Source organism: Equus przewalskii, chromosome 15 (assembly GCF_037783145.1).
Source record: "Equus przewalskii isolate Varuska chromosome 15, EquPr2, whole genome shotgun sequence".
Lineage (NCBI taxonomy): Eukaryota > Metazoa > Chordata > Mammalia > Perissodactyla > Equidae > Equus > Equus przewalskii.
The window spans coordinates 55,565,865-55,586,333 of NC_091845.1; the positions used below are offsets into that span (position 1 = coordinate 55,565,865).

Sequence of the window (20,469 nt, forward strand, 5' to 3'; positions counted from 1 at the left end):
AGAATGAAAATCATGGTGGATTTTATTATTCAGTGAACCAGATGCAAACAAGCCCTTGAAAGTGTAGGCTAATTAATAACTTGAGTGTTATTACACTAAGATGTAACTACAGTGTATGAGGACAATTTAAAAAAAATTCTACTGTGTCCCTTTTGCCTTTATATAGTCTGTTACTGGCAAGAAAGATCTCTCCTGAGATGCGGCAGGTGAATCGGACATACCTGGTATGTGGAGACAGGGGAAGCAGCAATGAATGGCGTGATAGATGTCTGTGGAATCATGCGGTTGGTTGCAATACTGTACGGTGAAGAATAAAATCTGCAAACAGAAAACAAAAAAAGAAGATTCGTGAAGCTGCTGCATGCCTGGCCGCTAATCAAATGCCACCAAGCGCCACTGGGAAAGACAGAGTTCCACCCTTGTGTGTTTCCACCAACTGTTAACAGGAGCATCCAGGAGATTTATAGTATTTGATTCCATGAAGAGAAATAAATCCTTCTGAATAAAATGACAACTTTGACTCATCTTATAAAATTGGCCGCACAAAATCTCTGTTATGCCAGGTAAGTATAAAAGTATGTTTAACCAAGAGGGGGAGAAAAGCCATGGGCATTGTTTTTTTAAAAAGGCAATGCCATTCTAAAGCTCTTTGAAAGGAAGGCAAAACGACAGCACTAAGCATTATAAAGATGGCTAATGTTAAACACACACAAATTGCGTCTATCTCTTCATTTAGGAAATAGGATCAGCTCTTAGAGGGTTCTCGATAATTTGTGCCAGGCATGAGTCTATGCCCTCGTGCACAAATGAAGTTAAATGCTTTCTCCATGAAAAGGGAAGAAAGTGGACAATTTGTGTCTAGGTGGGAATAGGAACATTTTCTGGATTCAATCAAAGTATTGGTGAAGATTCTGGATCCATGTGATCTACTCCTATAGACGTGTAAAAATCACTGAATTTTCTAGTCCTCCAGGGCCCTTCATCGAACAATTATAGAAGAATACTGGGCAAAATCAGAGCTTCACAGATCAGAGGAGAGATGATCTTTCTAGAGGTCTAGAGAAGGGTAGCTTCTAGGTACTGAAATGAATGACACACCCATCTCTGCTCAGACATGCCTTAGGGTCCACAAGTTACCTAATGCTCAAATTCTTCAACAGAATTTTAAATCCTGTTACTTCCTTCCTGTCTCATGCGTAAGTGAAAGGCTGGAGTGGTCAGCCACAGAACAGACAAAACCACGTGGCCTGTAATGGAGTATTTCACTGAAGTGAGGACAGACTGGAAAAATGTGTATCAAGAATAATGGAGTCATTATTTCACATTGCCATACTCTTAGCAAAAGTCAACTACTACTTTTAATTTTTAAAAAGTAGTGTGACCAAGGTCAGAATGTTGGGGACAAAATCTTCATCACCCCTCAGTGTTCACTGGTACTTTGAATAGAGAATCGCACTGGTTACCTTTCTAAAGAAGCATTCCAGAAGACTCCCATTGAATGTAGGAGGGATGAATTTTAAGGTTACCACGATTCAAGGAGTAAATTCTTTAAAGCTATATTTTATAAAAGTCTTCAAGCAAGCATTGGGGAACTATCTTAATTTTTAAAAAGTCTTAAATTTAACCTAGCTCTCAGGAAAGATAATAATTTTGCTTAAAGATAATCTTTTGGTTAAAAAAAATATAGTTGAAAAAATTATTCCAATACACATTACATCCTTACTATCCACACTCAACAGATCTCTAAATTTATAGTTGTGACGTTTAAAAAAAGATACTGACTACACACCTATTTTAATGGCCAAAAAAAAAAAAAAGACAATACTAGTGGTGGGAAGGACTCATAGAAAGTGGAACTCTCATTCATCACTTGTGGAAATGCGGAATGGTACAGCTGTTTTGGAAAACAGCTTGGTAGTTTTTCATAAAGTTAACCATACACATACCATAAAGCCCAACAATCCTACTGGTAGATATTAACTGAAGATAAATGAAAACTTAAGTTTACACAAAAAACTTAATGCAAATGTTTATAGCAGCTTTATTGATACTTGCCAAAATCTAGAAACAAGCCAAATATTCTTCAGTTGAATGGATAAACAAACTGTCGTACATCCATACAATGGAATGCTACTAAGCAATAGAAAAGAAAGAACTACCGATACTTTTATGATGATGAATCTTAAGTGAATTATGCTAAATATAAGAAGTCAGCCTCCAAAGACTTTATATTTTGTAATTCCACTTATATCACAATATGGAAAATGTAAAACTATGAGGATAGAAAACAGATCAGTGAAGGCCAAAGGCTGGGTTGGGGGAAGGGGTTAACTACAAAGACATATGAGGGAATTTTGAGAAGTGATGAAACTGTGCTATAGCTTGATTGTTTGGTGGTTCCACGACCGTGTGCTTGTCAGAACTCATAATATTATACACTATAAAGAGTGAATGTATACTCTATGTAAATACCTAATAAACCTGACTTAAAAATCAATTACTATGTAAGAAAACATCCATCCTTCCACTTTAGGAACATTATTGAGCATTTACTATGTGTACCAAAGATAAGTCAGACTCTAAAACATTTTTTGGAGTTTCTCTATTTAGCCACTTAAATTGTATCTTATCTGTACATTGATCAGCCTAAAACCCTCCAATGGATTTCCACTGCAATGATAACAAAACTTGAATTTCCAGTTTTGGCTAGCACAATCAATCTACTGCCTATCTCTCTAATATTTTTCCCTACCCTTCTCCTCCTAGCCAACTAGGATCCAACCACACTGACTTTCTTCTGTCACATAATCCTCTCATTCTCACTCCCATCTTGGGCCACTGAATTTACAATTCTCTCTACCCAGAATGCTCATTTCCCCAAATCTCCCTAAGGCTACCTCTTTCTCATTATTGGTCTCCCTCAACTTTCCCTTCTTCAGAGAGGCCTGTAGCTAAAGTAGCAAGCACCATCTCTGCCTTAATTTTCTCTATTCCTTTCCTCTAAATTATTTTTTTCATTGCTCTTATCACTATGTGAAGTAGCAGTGTTCAAAAATTTCTTTATGTATGTTATGGACTGAATGTTTGTGTCTCTGCCAAATTCATATGTTGAAGTCCTAACTCCCACTCTGGCTGTAATTGGGGATGGAAGCTTTACAGGAAGAAATTAAGGTTAAATGAGTTCATCAGGGTGGGGCCCTGATCCAATAGGATTAGTGTTCCTATAAGAAGAGACGCTAGAGAACTTGCTCCCTGTCTCCACAGGCACATATGGAGGAAAGGCCATGGGAGGACATAATGAGAGGGCAGCAGTCTACAAGCCAGGAAGAGAGTCCTCACCAGGAACCAACTGACTAGACCTACATCTTAGACTTCCAGTCTCCAGAACTGTGAGAAAATAAATGGCTACTGTTTAAAGCCACCCAATCAATGGTTTTTTTGTTAGGGCAGCTCAGCTGACTAATACAATCATTTCATTGACTATTTCTCCCTGTAGAATGTCAGCTTCAAGAGAGCTGAAGACACATCAGCTTTGTTGCCTAGAACAGAGCCTGGGACATAGTCAATAATAACTATAGGTTGAATGAATGAATGCAGAACAACTTAGGGAAAGAAGTAGCAATTACACTATAGGATGGTCAATGTTGAGATGGTGGGAGCATAGAAGATGAGTCCCTAATCCTGTAGGAAGCCAAGGGGAGAGAACCCAGAGAAGATAGGCAAGCACTGCATATTTGTAAATGCTCAGTGGAGGCTTAACCAATACCTGCTTTCCAAACATGCAAAGGTATTAGTAACTAGGGAAAACAGTCTTTTTCTACAAAAATCATGGTTTGCATTTAAAAATCTTCTTTGGATCTTATCTTTGAAAGATCTTATTTATGACACAGTAAACAGAAAAGCTTATTTGGGGCTCATAATGACATGACAAGCAGCCATGACCGCTCCACAAACAGTCCTTCTCATTCACCACGCAGTGGTCTAACTTCTGTCATAAACCTAGTTTCAGCCTCTTATACCAACAGCACGAACCGTGCATCACATTCTAGTGTGGTTAGTTTATTTTGTAAAATGTACCAATTGGAGTATTAAACTTGAAAGCAATAAGGATTGGATTGACAGGCAGAGTTTACAGGAAATTCTATGGGGAAAATAGCAGAAACATAAAGAAACCAGTCAAGTAAACTGAGACTGACAAAGAGAACCCTTGGGGGAAAATTTAATACATTTTTGTTCTATCTCCTCTAATCCTATCCATCGAACAAGAATGATATTTCATACTTTCCAGCAAGTTCCAGTACTGCCACTCAAGTCAGAGAGTCATTTAAAATGGAAAATGTACTGGGAAGAACAGACTCAGCACCCCATCTTGATCCCCTAATTCTGGTATTCTGAAATAAGTTCTTCCCAATCCAAACATAAACCAGATGAATTTACAGGAAACCTTTGCTTAAACCATGTCAAGAGAGGCTGCTGTTGCATCCGAGGCTTAGAGGTACCACATCTCAAGAAAATATACAGAGCCAGACTCCAAAGAGAGAACTGTAGAATGACTTTCCCAGTCTCTTTGCTTTTTCTCAGCCCCTGCCACGTATCCATCATAGTTTGAAAGCACCTTCACATGGCCAGCACATCAAAGAAAAAAGAACATCCAAATAAATACTTCAAGCACAGGAGTCGTGTTATTGGGAAACAGGAAAGAGAAAATTGACAGAAGTTTTTAGCCATAATCACAAAAGTAAGGTAATTCTAAACATGTGACTTTATGTTTTTTTATCGGGTAATATAAGCATTATGCCTTGCAAATGCTATTATAGAAAACTGGGAATTAATTCTTTAACAAACTATTTTCCTAGGAAAAGTTTACTTTCTTAAGAGATATTTCTTTGCCAAAATTCACATAACAGTAAGTGTATGACAAGTGTTCCTTTTATACTTTGCCCAGTGGTTCTAAATTAGAAGAGATTTTGCTCCCCAGAGGACACTTGGCAGGATTTTGAGACATTTTTGGTTGTCACAACTGGGTGGGGGTGCTGCTACTCGGGTCTAGTGGTTAGAGTATCTGTGATGCTGCTAAACGTCCTACAATGCACAGGACAGCTCCCACACTAAAAAGTATCTGATCTAAAATGTCAGTAGTGTTGAGGTTGAGAAACCTTGCCTTAGGAAGACGAACTGGTTACCCCTAGAGAGGTTTCACATGAACAAAATGCCAAATGCCGAGGTGGCTAAGAGAAGTTACCTAAGTATGGCCTATCTCTGGAACTCTGAGCTGGCCTTTGAAAAACTTAATATTTTTAAGAAATGCAGAGAGTTAGTTGATTCTCTGGCATTTAAAGCAAGTGGTCTCCAGAAGCCCAGAAAACGCAAGTTTAGGTCACTGATAGGACATTATTTTGCCTGCAGAAAAGTCATCTTCAGGGGATTTGGCAGTCAGTAACAATATGGTGGAATCCTATTTCACTGACAATAAAAATAACATGAATATATCAATAACCCCAGGGTAGAATGTTTTTTAATGTAGAAAACCACACAAAATCCTATTTGCACACTGAAATAAACAGCACTGGCTTGTCTTTCATGTCCACAGGCAATATTGTTAGAGTCAGAACCATGAATACTATCCTCAGGGTAACACTGTAGCACAAGATTAATAAGTTATTGGTCATTTTTATTGTAATACCAACACAGCCTTCACATTAGATTCCTTTCCTAGTGTAATAAGATAAGGTTTCTGTATCACTTAATATCAAATGCCCATATAAAACAGCTGGCAAACCAGTGCTATAGAAAACATTCTTTTTCACATCTCTCCCAAGAATACATTTTATTCAAATAAAACAATCCGAAAGGCTTTTTACACAGTGGTCCTTAGTGAAAAGGGCACAGGAAAGATGAGATTTTAAATATGGAGATGGATTATTTCTCACTTCCCACACTCATATTTGAAAGTGATGGAATTTCACATTGGCCGGCTAACAAAGCAATAGGGCAAAGCAATAACAAGTTATAGAGTTGTGCCAGAGAGCTCTGAAAGAAGAATGACGTTTTTATTCTCATAAGTTAGCCCAGAGTAAAAAGTAGTAAGGTTTTCACTTTTCCATTGTGACCCAGATACTTCTTCACTGTAACCTTCAAAGCCTTAGATAGAAGTGACATTGAACTAAATTCTTTTAAAGTGATAATTTGGATAGAGTCAAGCAGATGACAGAACAGACATTTTCTACTGCCTAAATGCAAACAGCACAGATTCACCACGGTCCACATTTACAAATGTTTGTTCTTCATTAGCTAAAAATCAAGCTAAATTTGGGAGTATTTATTTCAACTTCACGTTGCTGTATTGAAGTGGGGGTTATGGAACTGAGAACATTTAACTCTCTAAATAATTTGAGCTACTAGTTATGACCCAGCCACATATTTGCTTACGATACTTAGAAAACCCTATGGCTTAGTATACAGCCGTGGGATAGTACAGGATCATAAAATATGTCCTTTAGCTATGACAGGGGACATCTCCAAGAGGAAAAACTCATGTCAGAGCTCCATCAAGAGGCCTTCCCAATAATCCCTCATTAGAATGCAACCGCCTCTCCTCTGTGGTCCAATGGCATTTATTTTCTTTATTTTTCTTTTTGAAAGGAATATAAAAACACAAACACTGAAAAACAAGTTTCCCTCTCACTCCTATTTCCCAGTACTCAACTGGCCCTCCCCAAAGAAGCATTGTCACCATTTCTTGTGTATTTTCAGAAATCTTTTATAAATATATAAGCTAATCTATACATAAATCTCACAGTACTTCGTGCTTCTATCACAAAACTATTTGTATTACATCTCATACTAGAATTGCACACATGTCCATTGCCCCGATATGATGTGAAAATTTTCTTTTGCAAATTTGTATCACCAAAATGATTTTAAACAGTGCAACAGATGAATCAAAAGAAAAAACATTTGTTGAACTGAACTGAGTCAGAATTAAGTAACGTTGAACAAAGTTAACTGGATTAAAGTGAGTTGCAACTATGTCTTTGGACATCATTTGTTCTGTGTAAAACGGAACCAGATTGTTCCCTACAGTAATACCTATTTCTCCCTGTTAGGTTACTGTTCTCTGAGTTCGGTTTGACTGCTAGATTGAACACAACAATGAGAATAGGGAGTAACACACTTTATTCTGGACCTTCATGCCTAGATCCCTTAATATGCTGCCTAAGTTATCTAAATCGGCTTCTACGTCTCTAAGAACCACATGCTAACATCGACGCAGCAGATGGCAGTTGAGAAAATATTTGTGGTTATATTGACATCATACATGCATGGAAATGAGTGATCTACTAGTTCCCTACTATTCAAATGTTACCATATAAGGTAGTAAAGTCCAAGATGAGCAAAACATTTAAAAAATCATCTTTGTGAAGAAGCATCAAATCAATAAGATTAATTTAGCTAAAATCTTCCTTTTTTCTCTTTTATTATATAAAATTTCTATCTTCTTGTCACCAACAACACAATGGATAGTGCAAAGCCTCCAAAACTCCATTTTTAACCAAGCTAGGACATGAGAAACTCATGGGCAGTTTGGCTGCTTTGGGCAAAACTGGAGGTTGTATTTAAGGAGAAGCAGATTAAGGTGTTATGTGGGTACCGAGCGGGTTAATGCCAGGAAGGGTAATGGTTTCCCTGACTTGCTGGAAGCCAAGCAGATGTCATTGGTCACGTTTCCTATTTCTGATTTGTCATTCACAACACTGGGTTAAACAGTCTATAAAGATGAATAAGACATGGAACCTGCCTTCAATGAGTTAACAGTCTAGTAGGGAAATATATATGGGTGTCAATGGCTGCATGATAAAAAGACTCAAACATATTATGGAAATATCAAATACAGTGCAATAATAATATCAATACTTACATTGATGATTACATTGTATCACACAGGTTTCCTTTAATCTTTACAAAGTCTTAGGAAGGTTATATTACTATCATCTCCTTCTCACAGTGGAGGAAGACAAATAACTTGTCTATGTCTGGTAAATGACAGAATTTGGATGCACATCTGTGGAGGATGGTTCTGGAATTGGCACTTTTAACCACAGCTTATACTGTTTCTCTTATAACTAGTTTGTAAGTAGCTCTGCTTGTTATAATTTGATGGTGTTCTTTAACTGAGAGAGGATAGAAAGAAAAGAAAGGAAGGAAGAAGGAAGGAAAAACAGAAAGGAATGATGGGAGGAAGGGAGAGACAGAACGAGCGAGAGAGAGGGAGAGAGAAAGAAAGGAAGAAAGGAAGGCAGGAAGGCAGGCGGGAGGGAGGGGGAGAGAGAGAGAGACAGAGAGAGAGAGAGACAGAGAGAGACAGACAGACAGAGAAAGAGACAGAGAGACAGAGAGACAAAGAGAGAGAGACAGAGAGAGAGAGAGAGAGAGAGAGAGAGAGAAAGAAAGAAAGTAAGAAAGAAAGAAAGGGAAATAAGAGCTGAGAAATTCACCATGCCTCATCTCCAAGCAGAGAGAATTCAATGAACAACAAGATGCAGAGGTGTAAAGCAGAATGGGATATTCTGAGAATCACAGAAAGTCCAGTTCAGTTGCAGGAACCATATCATGTAGCTCTTTTTGTGCCAAACTTTGAAGTCTGAGTTTTGTTCTGTAGCTAGTAAAGTCCACCTAATGCTTTAAACTAGGCAGGTAGACAATTCCTGTGACTACATTTTGCTTTTAAAATTTATTCAAAAGGCAATGTGAAAATGGTTTGGAGGAGAGTTATATTAGAGGCAGGTAAAAGCTTAGTACTCGTAGGGAATGGTGACTGAATGAACTTAACCAGTGACGGAAGGGCTGGGTTGAAGATACAGTTCAAAGACAGACTGAATAAGCCTTCGTGACCATTTGATCATGAAGAATGTCGGAGAAGAGAGAGCCCAGAGAACTGGTGTTTCTAGCCTAGATGACCTTAGAGTAAATTTTTTTAAAAAAGGAACAAATAATTTGGTATTTGTTTTTCATTTGCATGTTTGGTTTGTATTATGAAGAGTTGATGGGGATAGTGACCTCAGTTTGGGCATACAAAGATATCCAGGAGCAATACCTAATGGACAATTAGAACACAAGTAATAGTGCTTGCAACAGGGTACAAACTTGAAGGATAAACTTGGGAGTCTTCAGTTCCTAAAAGCAAGAGGAGTGGATGAGATCAACCAAAGAGAAGACCGAGTGAAAAAAAAGACTAAACCCTGAGAAAGATTAGCAAAAGTGGGCAGCGGAGGAGGAATAAGAAGAAGATGTTGAGGGGCTGGCCCCATGGGCGAGTGGTTGGGTTCGCACACTCCTCTTCGGCAGCCCAGGGTTTCACCAGTTCTGATCCTTGGCACTGACATGGCACCACTCATCAGGCCATGCTGAGGTGGCGTCCCACATGCCACAACTACAAGGACCCACAACTAAAATATACAACTATGAACTGGAGGGATTTGGGGATACAAAGGGGTGGGGGAAGAAGATTGGCAACAGTTGTTAGCTCAGGCGCCAACATTTAAAAAAAAAAAAGATACCGAGTAAGCAGTAAGAGTGAAGAGCAAGGAAGATGAGCAAGGAATGGAATTGTGGGATCCAAGAGATAAGAAATTTTCAAGAAAAGGGGGCCAACCCCATGGCCAAGCAGTTAAGTTCACGCGCTCCGCTTTGGCAGCCCCGGGTTTCGCCAGTTCAGATCCTGAGTGCGGACATGACACTGGTCATCAGGCCACGTTGAGGTGATGTCCCACATGCCACAACTAGAAGGACCCACAACTAACAATATGCAACTATGTACTGGGAGGATTTGGGGAGAAAAAAGCAAAAAAAAAAAAAAAAGAAGAAGATTGGCAACAGTTGTTAGCTCAGGTGCCAATCTTTAAAAAAAAAATTTTCAAGAAACTATAAATGGCAAAAGAAAAACAAAGCCAAATGAGGCAAGATTTCCACTAGTATAAGGACTGAAAAAGTTACAGTTACAGCAGGCAAATTTGAAGATCATTGGGGACATCAGTAAGGGAAATTCTAGTAAAGTTTGAGACCAGAAATCATACGTTAATAGGGTTTATTAGAGAAGAATACAGGAAGACAGCATTTATAGAAAACTGGAATTGTTTACCAATAGAGAAGGCTAAAATAGTGTGGTCATTAGAAGTGATCCCATTGGCAGGAAAGAATTACAGTGGTGCATCACTGAACAACAGGGATACAGTCTGAGAAATGTGCCATTAGGTGATTTTTATCATTGTGCAACATCATAGAGTGTACTTACAGAAACCTAGGTGGTATAGCCTACTATACACCTAGGCTATATGGTACTAATCTTATGGGACCACCATCATATATGCGGTCCACCATGGACCAAAATGTCATTATGTGGCACATGACTCTAATTTACTTCTACCCCTTTTATAGGTGGAAGAGACTTCAGTATATCCACAGGTTGAAAGGGATATTCAGTGTATGGGAAGGCGGTGAAGAGAGGGGCTGATTAATGGAATAAAGTTCTTTATCAGATGAGAGTAGACAAAATCAAGAAGATGGTTATCATCAGCATCTTAACTAAAATTTGTTTCATGAGGGAAATATTCATTGTTGTAAACATCTAAGTGGGCAGTGGAAGAGGGTGAACTGTTTCCACAATTGTTCGAATAGTTCAAAGGATACCATGTTACACTGTTAATAAAAACACAGATAAAGACATATCACATAGCGGGTGATTTAAGATGGCGAGATGTACTGCAGTCAACCTTGATATGGTATAGAGGTGGCGATCTGAAATGTGCAGTGAAGACCTGCAGGGGAAGGGAGAAATGTTCACTTTCTCCAGGCAGTCCTCATTGCCTCTAACGTGGCACCACCCCAAGTTCACCTCTGGCTGCCCAGATTGGGAGCTGATTCTTCAATTTTTTTCTCTTTAGGTTTGTAATGAATCAAGATGAATACTTGGAAAATTACGTCTTTACAGAAGAAACTCAGATTCTGAATTGTGCGTTGAACAGATGACTGGCTGAAGCAATACATACAAAAGCATCATTTTTACTCCAGTCCCAAATTTACAGTTCTCTGGATCGTTTTTGTCTTCGTGAGTCTCATGAATCAAGCATGTCTGAAACTGAGCACATCCTCTTTCCCCATTTTATTCCTTCTCTTTCAGCTAATGGTACCACCGGTTTTCCCAGGATTAATCTTTCTGGGATTAAAATTTCAGAGTCACATTGGTTTCTCTGTCTTTGCCATAATGTATAATGTCAGAGCTTATTTCAAGGCATCTCTTGTTCAGCGAAATCCCAGCTAGTCACCCAAGCAAGGCCAGACTCTTCATAACATCCTGTAATGCAGCACTGGGTTCTTATTGTGTATACGTAAGTTTCTGCCACTGTCACTTAGCATATAGTGATTATTTTGTACCTTTGAGTTAACTATGTTATCTCCCCAACTATACAATACGATTCTAGAGGACTTTCTTTTCCATGTCTTTACTTCTTGCTGCACACCAGGTTTATAGTGCCTTGTTGGAAATAATTAAATACTTATTGGACAAATGAAAAGATATTTTTAATTTTCACTCCTAGAGAGAACTTTCAACCAACAAGGTACAAAGGAATAGATTCCTACCCTAGCCTACCATCCACATTTACTCTTTTATGGAAGGGTAGACTATGAGTTTCTTGAGGCGAAGTCCTTGTCTCATACATTGTCTTTTAAATCTAGAGAGATAGCACTGTGCCTGGCAGAATCAATGGATGTTTATTAAAAGACTGAATAAACTGTCTGCCTGAAGGAGTAAGTATAAGAATAAGAAGTAATTATATAAACACTTTCAACGCAGATTTTCATTAAAGGCAGCTGATCAAATAGAAAATGGAGTTGAATTCCTTCTGTCCTCTATATTGACCTTAAATGAGTCCTTCATTCACATTGACTCTTTGATGAGACTTAGGGACAACTGAAAGCCATAGAGAAATCCAAAATAAAAGGCTGCAAAAAGAAAAATAACCAACCAACCAACCAAAGAATAATTATTGTCGATTGCAGGAGAGCCAAAGCAAAGAAAATGGGTGGGAAAATGAGAATAAAATGTCAACCAAAGTTACTCAGAATTACAGAATTTTAGAGAGGTCAGATCGTATAGTTTAAGTCTTATTTTTCAGAGGAGGAATTCAAGGCTATGTGACTTTTTCTATGTAAGAGGCCACAAATTTCCAAATGCTTATTAAAATGAAGAATGAAAACACAATCATCAAGGTACTAACTTGACTTCTGTCCATTACCCTTCCCTTGACAGCCAGAAGGAAAGAGTAAAAGCTTATTAATGTCAAATGAACCTGGGCACACACTAAAATTATTGAAAGCTAAACTCTAGAGTTATTAGCAGAGGCAACACACTTATCCTGGAGACGCACAGATACTTCTCCCAGCCTAGTTCTATCTATACTCCCTCTTCACTTCCTATTCCTTACTCTTTCTCAGATGGAGAGAGAGAGAGAGGGAGAAAGGGAAAGAGAAAGAGGGAAGGGCTTAATGTGGGCAGAGGCATTGTGAGAACGCGTGACTTAGGAGATGCTATGAAATCAGAGTCAGTCATGAGAAGCAAAAAGGACAACGGTGAGAAATGTTGGGTTTAAAGTTTTTGTTTACAAATTTAAAACCTACACAGGTTTGAACATTTTTCTTCAGTACTGATTTCAGACCTCAAATATATCTTAGCAATTAAAATAGAGACAACATGCACTACTTACCCATTCTGTATGGCAGCTGTGGGGTCATAGGTCAGAGCCATGCCAGCCTGTATATAGGGGTGGAAGGGGAGAAAACAAATCTTAATATTTTTATTGCGGTGCCCAAAACATTCAGTACACACAAAGACTTTTTATTTTTACTTTCCATGATTTAAGTTTATTTTCTGCTATATATTTCTCCACCCTTACTGCCAAGACTAGTGTTTTTACTACCCACACACCAGAATCCACCAGTGAGTTAGGGAGTTTATATTATATATCCAGACAAACCAAGGAACAATGCAGCTTAGAGGATTTCCATTTCTGCTTCATAAACCATCTGCTGTCTAATCTGGTAGCCTTATAATTTCTCACTATGGTCAAGAGCACCTATCGTACATCCCATGGCATGAAAAAAAGTAAGAATAAATCCTTCAGTTAGGATAAAAATAAAAATAAAAGCTACTTAAAATGCATTCTAACTTTTAGAGGAAAATGTTAAGAAATATTTATTTTAAAATAGATCATATGCCTCGGGGGTATGCAGGTCACAGAGTGCTTGTCCAATATATTGCTAGTACCTGTCTTACTGAGAATGGTAGAAAGGGAAGGCCATTTACACAAGATGGAAATTCTAGGCTTAGTAGCTCATAAGGAGGTGATTTTGTCCTGTTTCTAAGAATAAAACCACCTCTGAAAAACTACATTTCTGTAACTGGCAGTAGTTTCAGAAAAGAATATAAGTTCCATGATTGTTGATTCACAGCCTACCTACTTCCTTCATACACATCAGTACATTTGATCCTCACAACAACCCTACGAAGCAGGCAGGAGAAACACTTTCTCCATTTTCTAGATGAAGACACTGAAGCTTGGGAGAGGTCAAGTGACTTGCTCAAGGTCACACGTTTGGAGGTAGAACCAGATGTCTTCAGATGTGGGCTCTCTTCCACAGCTCTGCTATGACAATGACTGAGGATGTGAATGACAGCTGAGGATCATCTCCAGCCATGTGGGAGAACTTTCTCTATGGTGGTATGGGCATCCCACTCTTTGTTTTCCAAGACTGTCAACCTGGTTATTGCTTGTGAGCAGAAACGGAATGTAGAATGAAATTTAAAACTGACTAGGTTGGATTTTTTTTTGAAATTTAAATGAATTAGACCAATGTCAATTTCCTGGCTTTGACAGTGCACTATAATAATGTAAGATGTAACAACGGGGAGAAATGGGGTGAAGGGTACACAGGATCTTTCTGTACATTTCTTTTGTAATTTCCTATGAATGTGTAATTATGACAAAATGAAAAGTAAGAAAAAAAAGGTGAATTAGCTTTGAAGACTTTTGTAGAGGATAAGAAATTTCATAAAAACTTTAAAGAAAGGAAAAAAGAGCTTTCATGTTTGAATTTCTTCCAGTGTGGTTGAAGGTGGTTTTTCTGTTGGGCTCACTGAATTCCTCAGATTTAGCACATAAGAGAAATGAAAATTCTCAGGCTTCCAAACACAGGGCCTAAAGTCTAGTATGGCCTGCTACATTCAAATTTAGATTACATGCACTATTTTCCCTAAATAGTAATTTTAAAAGTATTATTGAGATTGGTATGAGGAATGAAAGTATACTGCCATATACAAATGGGATTAGCATACAGGGGAGCATAAATGCATTGAAACGGAGTTTGCAAACAAAGTTGAGATGACTGTCAGAAGTTAACAGAAGTGCACTGAGAACACACATTTAATGATAACTGCATCTCACTCATATTAACGAAGCATGCAATTGATACTATGACAAGCCAGGGGACTGGAAAATCAGAAGAGAATAAAAGAGCAGAAGTGAAGACAGATGTTTGTTTTTCACCTTGAGAGAGGCAAAGACAGTAGTTTCAAAACACATAGTGATCCTAAGTCTAAATTCTTCCCAGGATGGGGCTTCTGCCTTCTGACTGGCAGAAAGCCGGCCCTATGCTCAAGACTCCCAAAATGGAGATGACAAGAGTAAGCTGAACCTCCACGGTCCTGGGTGCTGAAGGGGGCAGTTGTAAAATCTGCCCATTTGGGATGAAAATTCCCTCTTAGAAACACTAATTTTCTCTCCTCTAACTTATTCAAGATGCTACACCTGGGGCAGAAAGCAAAAAATGGGCTTTATACTCAATCCAGATATTGTTAGTTCATGAGAGATTTAGGATAATAATGACATCTTCAGCCTCCTAATCACCTCAAATTGTTTAAACCCTAGGGGACTTTACAGGAAGTCTTTCCTAGTCAACCCCACATTCACTTCTTTTCCTTCTGCTTACTTTCCAATAGTGCTCAGAGACCAATGCTGCCCAGCCTTTCTTGAATTATAAATTGTCTTGAACACTCTTTTCTTATGCCATCTTTATTTATTCTGGCAACTTTAGGTAAGGATTTTTTTTCTTTCACATTGTACTTGAATGTCTCATGGATTATAGTTAATCTATCAGTTCTAGCTATGAATACAGTAATTATCCATAAACTCTCTCTCTTTGTTGAATACATATTTGCTAATCAGAAAGCCTAAGTTGGCCTCTTTCTCCATCTTAAACCTCCAACCATCTTTCAGAAGATGGAAAAGAATTGAAAAGATGGCAATATGATTTTGTGGAAAGGATATATGTTTGGGACCTGGGTTCAAGTCCTAGGTCTGTTACTGTCTAGTAATGAGACCTTGGGCAAAGTAGTTGACCTTTGACCTATTTGAGCCTCAGTTTCTTCAACTGTTAAGTGGTTTGGTAACACCTACCTCACCAGATGGTTGTGAAATTTCAATGAGATTATGTTTGTAAAGCGCACAGCACAGTGCCTGGAGACAAGATACATACGTAAATATTATAATACAAAGCAACTTGTGGTAAGTGCCATATGAGTGGTACGGATGAGGTGTAGAGGAGAGAGGCTGGGGTGATCAGAGAAGGCACATGGAGGAGATAGAGTTGAGTGGAGCCTTGAAAGATGATTAGGATTTCCACAGATGGAGACCAGAGAGGATGGCCAGCTCAGGCAAAAGGAATAGTATGGAAAAAGGTGTGTAAATAAAAAGGGCAAGATGGGTGATCCACTTGCAGTAGAATATTGGAGGGCAGTAGTGGGAAATAAGACTTGAAAGGAAAGGAGGGAAATTCTTGATTGCCTGGCTCCTCTTGGGGAGTCACTGAACAAATTTTGAGTAGGGAAATTATACAATCAAAGAGGGATTGGAGAACAAGAAACAGCATGAGACCCTGGAAAACAGTGAGAAAATCCAGAGCAATGAGCAACTGGAGTAGGCACTTGAGGACAGGGAGGTGGAGAGAATCTAAGATGAGATTGTCATTGCAAAAGGGTAAGGAATGAACACAGGTTTCACCTACTTCACGATTTTGCCTAGGGACAGTCCTGCCTCTGAGTACCTTTGGCAAGAGGAGACAACAGGAGATAGTGTCAGGTCATATGCACTTGGAACATTGTGGGTGACATAACAAGGCATGGGTTAAACAAAGGGATTTTTGAACGTAACCCGTTGGCTGAATATCACAGCACAACAACTAACACTTGGCCATACCTGTTTTTTATTTCACGTGTAACAGATTGCTGAGTTATAATTCTAATATGGTCTTAATGCAGATTTTGCATTCAATTTCCTTTTGTTTCTTTCCACAAAGGTAAAAAAGAAAATCGATTTTGCTGCTCTGTCTAGCCACCTTTATACTAAGCTAGAACCACGAAATCATCATCATGTAATTACCAAATTTTATGGCATGTTTACAAACTCGAGTCACACAGAAAGCAAAATAACTTGGAACAAAATGAAAATGTCACACCACGTATGTAGAAAAGTGATGTTTAACCCTGTCACTCTCTTTTAAGAGAGCTTATTAGATTCACAAATATTTTACATTTGTCAAGTTCACATTATCCTTGTACTGGAGGTATTTATCATTTATTTATAACAAAAAGGGGCATTTTTGTCATTTTCCAGAAGCAGCTGAGTTTTGGCTTAGTATTTCAGTCATAATATGTATTTCTAGTCCTTCCAGACACAGTCTATACTCTAAGAGCTAAATATTTTAGAAGAAATTTCAAAATATGGCTTACTGGAGTAATTAGGGTCTAATCATAATTTTCAATAAATATAGGAGATTTACTGAGACACATTGGTTTGACTTAGGAGCTGGATATTTGATATTCATAACCTTAAATGATTAACAGGTTAAATGAAGAGGTAATAATTATGGAAATACTGCTCAAAATGTACACATTAGGGAGCAGGCGTTACCACTTCAGGAAGATTTATAAACTGCAATGCTTGGTCTTATCTAAGGAGCAGAGGATCACTGACTATAACAAGCCAACAAAAAAATAGTCTGATAGAATTATTTTATCACTTAAGAAACTATTTTTATACTTTAATGTGAATGGGGATCAAAAAGTTTGAAGTAGTAAGCTTTATATGGACAGATATTCACTAAAATTCCTGGAAAATTAAAACATTGATGTTCTAGCCTAACATTTCTTCTTTTTCTAATTTCTGCCTTGACACACGATGTATCATAATTGGATGAGTTACAAATAAATAATCACAAGGATTTCCAATTTTCTATGATCACATAAAGCAACACAAGTAAATATGTCGTAAATATTGCAATTTTCGTAAATATTGTGTACTGAATTAGCACAAGATGAATTCAGAAAGCCAAAGAAGAAAAAGATAATACAGTTTTCTAGATGTCATCTTTAAAGAGTTTATTTCTTGCAACCAATTTTAACAATATTTACAACTGTTAGCTGGCTATAGTTAAATCAATCAAGAAAATAAGATGACTTCAAAGATGTGTGTAAAAGGAGCTTGAAAATTATAAATGTTTAAGCACTGCTATTGTAATGAAACCTCACTTAACTTTGTTTATATTTATTTACCAGTATTTCTTGTTAGAAACATATCCTTTAGTGAGGAAGTCACAATACAAAATTATATATATGTACAATACGTGTTAAAAAATAAGATTTAAAAGAATTTAAAAATCTCTAGAGATAAAAGTTAATTTCAACAATGTTAAATATCAAAATATTAGGGTAGTATAAACTAGAAATGACTTTTTTCCTTTCATATATTTTTTTCTGACCCTTGTAAGTTGTACATAATGAGAACTGCTTTCATAATGGGGAAAAAACCCTTTCATTAAGAAAAGCGCATTATATCCTCTACGACTTGCTTTACAATTTTAAATTAAGGAGGGAAAATGTCTATCATTTGCAAAAGTAATAATCAGAGTGATTCAGAAGTAAGCTTGAAAATGTCAGGAGGCATTTAGCTTTGTGGGATCAGTTAAATACAGAAGAGCTTGGATGGTGTAGACATTGCTACAACCAGACAGATAAAGGTGAGTATGGGCAGGAGGTCAACAACACAGACTGAAACTTCAGGGTTAGTGATACAGCATTTCTAGTGGTGGATGCTAGTAAGAATGCATAAATCCAAATGGCCATGCTGGTTGAGAAATTGAGAGTATCATATATGATACCTTAAGTGTGGATATCTAAGATATTCAAAGAAACCAATAAAAATCACCAGAAAACCTAAATGATCAATACCAAGTAAAGCTTTTGGCCAAAGAAAGGGCTTCTAATCTCCTTCCCGCTAAGGGAGGACCTAATCCTAATATGCTCAGGGCATAATTTCGGGCAGGTTATTGGAGCACTTGCTGAAAAGGGACATGAGAGAATGAACTCCTGGCTTTTGTAAGAGGCAAGTGGTAGAGTTTTATGGAGAAACCACTCTGGCATGGTCAGGTGACTACTGAATGGATTGTGTTCTCCTGGCAGAGGCAGTCAACCACACAAGGCAGGTGTCTGCTCTCACTTGCTGAAAGGATGCTCTCTGGGCTATGTGCAGCTAGTCCCTCTCCTGAAGAGAAGATGAGGGACAAATGAGACATTAGACAAGGAAATTGCCAAAGTCTACAAAAGGGAGATTATACTCTGCGGTCCTGAGACAAGACAGAAACATCTTAGTTAATTGTCTTTTATAAAAGATGCCAATCAACCTGTGAAATGGCTCACACTATATTCCCTAATTTTCATAATTTCTCAATCCAAGGAAAACTTCTATTCCAAATCATATTTGATTAGTTTGTATCATTTGACCAGTGATTTTTTTCTTCTTTCAAAACTCCTTTCTCATGGCTTCTGTGAGCCTCTCCCCTAGTTTTTGTCTGACCTCTCAGAGAACAGTTTCTTCTCTGGTGTTACTTGCTCCATCTGCCTTTGAGGTGCCAGTGCTCAGGGACAGGGTTTGCCCTCCCCCTATCTGCTTCTGCATAGTGATGACATTCGGTTTCTGACCCAACTATTATTTGTGTCCCAGTGATTCCTGAATCTTGGTCTCAAACTCAAGCATCTATCCTGAATTGCAGCCATTTATTGCCAAGTTAAATTAGTAAGTTCAATGTATAGTCAGTGTCTTTTTTCAAGTTATCATTTCTTGTTTTGGTGTTTACTAATATCCTTTGGTAAAAATGCTCTCTCCTGCTTTTGCTTGCAACTTCCCTCTAATCCATCAGCTGTACTATTGTGCTGTGAGGACTGCTCTTGCGAGAGGCAAATCTGACCATATCATGATTCTTCCTTTCAGTGGGATCCTGTTATCTTTGAGATAAAACATGGCTCACAGAGCCCTTCATGATCAAGTCCAGATGGACTTACTACTTCCACAACCTTCCTACGCAGTTCTAGACTCCACCCTTCACCAAACTCAGTCACACATTCGCCCTGCCCTATACTGTCTCCTCTGGGCCTTTGCTGCTGTGGTTTTTGGCTGGAAACTCTCTGCATCACTGTCTGTGCGAAAATCAAAATTTTACTTTTTCAGCCTCAGACTAGATGTCACAGCCTCTTAAAGCCATCTCTCTATTTTGTGTTAACTACTGCCTTTGTTCTGCCCTTGTGACCCAGGATGGGACCTAACATGACAAAGCTTGTGTGTCTCTCAACTAGATTCTTGGCTGTATCCATCCTGGTATCTCTTCTTCCTAGCCCAGTGTTTGGAACATAATAGGGACTCAAGAAAAATTTGTTAAATGCATTAATAAATGAATAAATGACTTAAGGAAAATTTTGAATTTGGACTTCAGTTAACTTGGAATTGGAAAATGGAATTTGAGTGCTTTTAACGTTTCCTTACTTTATTAGTATAACTTCCTTTTAAAAACTTCAGCTGAATTCAATTGAATTTCTAAAGATAATGTTTCAGCTGTTGATTTGGTCAGTAGAGATAGAGGAAAGCAAGATGATTATTAAGATTGCTGAGAGACCTTTCCAATGTAGCAGGAAAGCCAGCACACCTGAACCAAAGTATAAGCAGGCGCCCAGGAAGAATCAGAGACAGCTGAAAAACCTGGAGGGCCCTCTTCTCCAAGTAACTGACCCAGAGTGAGGAAAAGAGAAGGTCTGTTGAAAGTCACCTTGACATCTTCAGGGGTTGGTCAGGAATCAAGCAAACGAGACGCAAGGGATTTATCACTTTAAAAAATAGCAAAAAATAGGCAGAGAACAAAAAAACTTCACCTCTTGATGTTTGGGAATAGCACATCAAGGGAGTCACGCTGTTGTTTATACACTATGTCATCACGATATTTCTCTTTTTTGGCCCTTACTAAAGCCTTCTTGTCAGATAGAGAATTTCTCCCTTATATAGCAATAGAGGAAAGATGCAGACGGAATTAAGA

General features: G+C 38.1%; 1 protein-coding gene across 10 annotated transcripts in view; it reads right to left on the bottom strand.

Annotated features, from left to right (window-relative positions):
- RBMS3 (RNA binding motif single stranded interacting protein 3) overlaps positions 1-20,469 on the bottom strand; it is a 1,256,175-nt gene that overhangs the window by 101,218 nt on the left and 1,134,488 nt on the right. For all 10 annotated transcript variants that reach the window (XM_070575925.1, XM_070575921.1, XM_070575924.1 and 7 more), the window contains 2 exons: positions 12,762-12,808; positions 222-318 (listed from right to left, as the gene is read on the bottom strand). In XM_070575925.1, coding sequence (XP_070432026.1) covers positions 222-318; positions 12,762-12,808 — 144 coding nt within the window. The remainder of the gene's footprint in view (positions 1-221; positions 319-12,761; positions 12,809-20,469) is intronic.